At 42.4% G+C, this 4394-nt stretch overlaps 1 protein-coding gene across 1 annotated transcript; it reads right to left on the bottom strand.

Moving 5' to 3' along the window:
* Window positions 1-677: 677 nt before the first annotated feature.
* Window positions 678-2460, bottom strand: LOC114497619 (elongation factor 1-alpha 1-like). The gene is given in 1 exon segment (XM_036026501.1): window positions 678-2460. A coding segment is annotated over 1 exon segment (1389 nt). The 5' UTR covers window positions 2390-2460; the 3' UTR covers window positions 678-1000.
* Window positions 2461-4394: the final 1934 nt, after the last annotated feature.

Below are 4394 nucleotides of genomic sequence, written 5' to 3'. Positions count from 1 at the left end.
ACTGTAGCAACTCATGATTTATGAGGTTAACTTATGAGCAAATATAGGCCAGGTTAAGTGAGGAGCAGAGAAAATGGCATTGTTTGAGTGTCATGCATGATGCTAAGGCATAATGATTCTTGTGCCATGTAAAATATTTACTGCTGTTTGTGATATCCAAGATTCTTGAATGTCTGTCCTTGACATAGAATAATATAAAGGCTAGACTCAATGCCTGAATTCTTTGGGTGTGTCTTACTAATCCATCGAGGTCAGTCACAAGTAAGGAAGATAGGGTGTGGGTATGTTAATTTAGTGTTTCTCAAATATTTGCTGTATGCATGAGAGTTGCCTGAAGGGGCTGTGCAGACACAGATGCTGAGTGCCATCCCCAGACTCTCTGATTCAGTTGGTCTTGGGTGGGACCGGAGAAACTCCCCCATGTTCCTAGGTGATAACAATACTGCTGGCGATTCTCTTTCTAACTCCATGTAATTAAGAGAGAAATTGCACTCCAACACTGAGATTTAAATTCTAAGTAATAATTCCTTCAGCTAATTTGTTCTTTTGCAAAAGGTCATATGAAAAATAATGAGACAACATGGAGATCTCAGACCAGCACATAGGACTTAGTTTCCACTGTAGGTTTCATCCACACACAGGATGGCTGTGAATGTGGCCCAATACATAACCAAACATTTTTTTTCTCATTAAACTTTGTTTTAATGGGTCTCAAAATTCTGTGACAGATTTTGGTCAAGTTGTTTCCATTAAAAAGTACTGATTTTTAAAAACTAATAACTTAAAAACTGCCACACACACACACACACACACACACACACACACACACACACAAATGGTCCACAAAACATTCTCCTTTCCTTCTGAAGGTTTTACGATGCATTGTAATCATTAACCAGTCCTTTACTATTAAACTTAAGTGGCCAATTGAGGCAAGCAGTTCTGAGACTGTTCTTCCACCACTGATTAAGACTGGGGTGGCAGGTGTTGGGGGTAATATTCATTTAGCCTTTTGAGCTTTCTGGGCAGACTTGGTGACTTTGCCAGCTCCAGCTGCCTTCTTGTCCACTGCTTTGATGACACCAACAGCAACTGTCTGCCTCATGTCACGAACAGCCAAGCGGCCCAGAGGAGGATAGTCAGAGAAGCTCTCAACACACATGGGCTTGCCAGGAACCATATCAACAATGGCAGCATCACCAGATTTCAAAAACTTTGGGCCATCTTCCAGCTTTTTCCCAGAGCGACGATCAATCTTTTCCTTCAGCTCAGCAAATTTGCAAGCAATATGAGCTGTGTGACAATCCAGAACAGGTGCATATCCAGCACTGATTTGGCCTGGATGGTTGAGGATAATCACCTGAGCTGTGAAGCCAGCTGCTTCCATTGGTGGGTCATTTTTGCTGTCACCAGCCACATTGCCATGATGAACATCTTTGACAGACACATTCTTGACATTGAAGCCCACATTGTCCCCAGGAAGAGCTTCACTCAAAGCTTCATGGTGCATTTCAACAGACTTTACTTCACTTGTAACATTGACTGGAGCAAAAGTGACCACCATGCCAGGTTTGAGAATACCAGTTTCCACTCAGCCCACAGGGACAGTACCAATGCCACCAATTTTGTAGACATCCTGGGGAGGCAGACGCAGGGGCTTATCAGTTGGACGAGTCGGTGGCAGGATGCAATCCAGAGCTTCAAGCAGTGTAGTTCCACTGACACTGCCATCTTTCCGGGTGACTTTCCATCCCTTGAACCAAGGCATATTTGCACTTGGTTCCAGCATGCTGTCGCCATTCCAACCAGAAACTGGCACAAATGCTACTGTGTCAGGGTTATAGCCAATCTTCTTAATGTAGGTGCTGACTTCTTTAACAATTTCCTCGTATCTCTTCTGGCTGTAGGGCAGCTCAGTGGAATCCATTTTGTTAACACCAATGATCAGCTGTTTCACTCCCAGCATATAAGCCAGAAGGGCATGCTCACGGGTCTGCCCATTCTTGGAGATACCTGCTTCAAACTCACCAACACCAGCAGCAACGATCAGGACAGCACAGTCAGCCTGAGATGTCCCTGTAATCATGTTCTTGATAAAGTCTCTGTGTCCTGGGGCATCAATGATGGTCACGTAATATTTGCTGGTTTCGAATTTCCACAGGGAGATATCAATGGTGATACCACGCTCACGTTCAGCTTTCAGTTTATCCAAGACCCAGGCATACTTGAAGGAGTCCTTTCCCATCTCAGCAGCCTCCTTCTCAAATTTTTCGATGGTTCTTTTGTTGATCCCACCACATTTGTAGATCAGATGGCCAGTAGTGGTAGACTTGCCGGAATCTATGTGTCCAATAACCACAATGTTGATGTGAGTCTTTTCCTTTCCCATTTTGGCTTTGATTTAAGTGGTGGTTTTCTCGACACCTGTATTCTGGTGGCAAACCTGTTGTGAAAAAGCCATAATCATTTACTTAAAACGTCATGAGATTTTTTTGTTTGTTTTCGTTAGTGTTTGTGTATTTAATGTGTGACCCAAGACAACTCTTCTTCCAGTGTGGCCCTGAAACACCAAAAGTTTGGACACCCCTGGAAAGGATGTCAGATTTGACTTACATATCCCTGCACTTTATAATCAATTGTATTCTTTGTTTATGATTTTCTACCTTGTGTTCTTGATTGAATATTCTTCATTCATCTCTATCTGCACAACCAAATTTGGTGTGTTGATGCTAGTGAGAGATGGCCAAGGGCAAGAAGTAGAGGGTGGGGGAGAATAACAGCTCATCTCAGTTCTCTCAGGTACTGTCCCAGGCAAACCAGGATAAATTGAGCACTCTAGCAGGAGTGCTTGCCAGTGAGCTTTGGGGAGAAGGGAGGATAATGACTACTGATTATGTTATTTATACTAACCTTGCTGCTTCAGACTGGTAAAATCCTTTGACAATAATGGTATCATGAAAGCAAAAATCATCCTTCCATACTGACAAATTGATTTGACAAATACCAGCAAATTCATGCCTGCTGTGTCTGCCTAGGTTCCAGTGTGAGGCTATTAGTGAAATACCATGCAAGTGCTTAATGGGTCCACATGTGCATACACAATTCTTTGTCTTCAAGCTCTTTTCAAATTCAATTCCCCAGTCTTTTCACTCTCTCTAACGAGTACCTTTGTACTCCATTCCTACAGGCAGTGTGCTAGTTGCTCGGTAGCCTAACCTGTCATAAAGAGCCATTGTGAAAGTGTCCTCATTCTTTGCCTAGCAGTATGAGTCAAATATTATAGTTTGCAAAGCTACACAACTAAAGGTTTTAACTTCTTGATTTTCTAACAGTCCCACTTTCAGACAGTTTTTTACATTTTCCCCACAAATATCCTTGGCCTTGTTGGATTTGGGGGATCAATTTCTAGCAATGGGAAGTTTGATATAATATTTTCCTCCATCTATAAAATCTTATGATTCTATTCCCCAGCAATGCAAATGACCCAATAATGAGTTCAGTGGAAGAACTTGAAATCTGGGTAGTTCCATCCTTTAGTTTTTGGTCTTCCTTCCTTTATTCTCACAGTAGGAAAGGCACTCTCCAACAAGACCAGCCAAAGGGAGCTTCGAGCTACTCTCTGACTAAAAGAGACTCAAGGAGAGATATGCAACTCTTTCAATTATGTTTTATATCATCTGTGAAAGGCATGGGACCCAGCAAATCCCAGCCTAAGCAACAGTTTTGGGGAAGATCCCTTATGATAAGTAGGACCAAAAAGCTGACACATTCACTGTACCTAAATAATTCAAGCTGATGGTGGTGGTTGTGAATGCAGACTTAAAGCTTTTCAGTTCCTCTCATCCAGAGCAAATGGGGTATCAAAAAAGCAGACTTCATGCACTAGAGGACCTGAGTTTTTCCAGGTAAAGGAAAGAAGTTAGGGAAATATTTTGGTTGCATTTTAAACTTCACTCTTGTACTGTTTTAGCCTCTTCCTCTCCCCCCACTCCTCCACCCACATCTGTTCCATGCAGCTCTGAAATTCTCTTGTCAGTCCCTCTCTCCCCAAAAAAGAATGAAAAAGTTTCAAGAATTTCACCCCCTACAGCCCAGTGCTGCTTTTGTGAGAAAGAATTGGTGCTGAAAAGGCTCAGCCTGTTCAGTCAGTCTTCTTTCCTCCCACGTACATGCCAGGTTTTTGCAGGTTGGGGTGGGGTAATTGAGGAGGCATATTTCTCAATAATGGGACCAAGTGTTCCTTTTATGTTCACAAAGGTCAAGGAGCCTCTGAGGGGTGCCTAACTTTAACTGGAACATAATCAACAAAAGAAAAAAGCAAGCAAAATATAACCCAAGACATAGAAATTAAGAAAAATTTGACAGTAACTGGAGGGGAGGTGGGAAGGGATAAT

This window comes from Phyllostomus discolor, chromosome 5, assembly GCF_004126475.2.
Source record: "Phyllostomus discolor isolate MPI-MPIP mPhyDis1 chromosome 5, mPhyDis1.pri.v3, whole genome shotgun sequence".
Classification (NCBI taxonomy): Eukaryota; Metazoa; Chordata; class Mammalia; order Chiroptera; family Phyllostomidae; genus Phyllostomus; species Phyllostomus discolor.
This window is presented reverse-complemented; position numbering and strand designations above follow the sequence as displayed.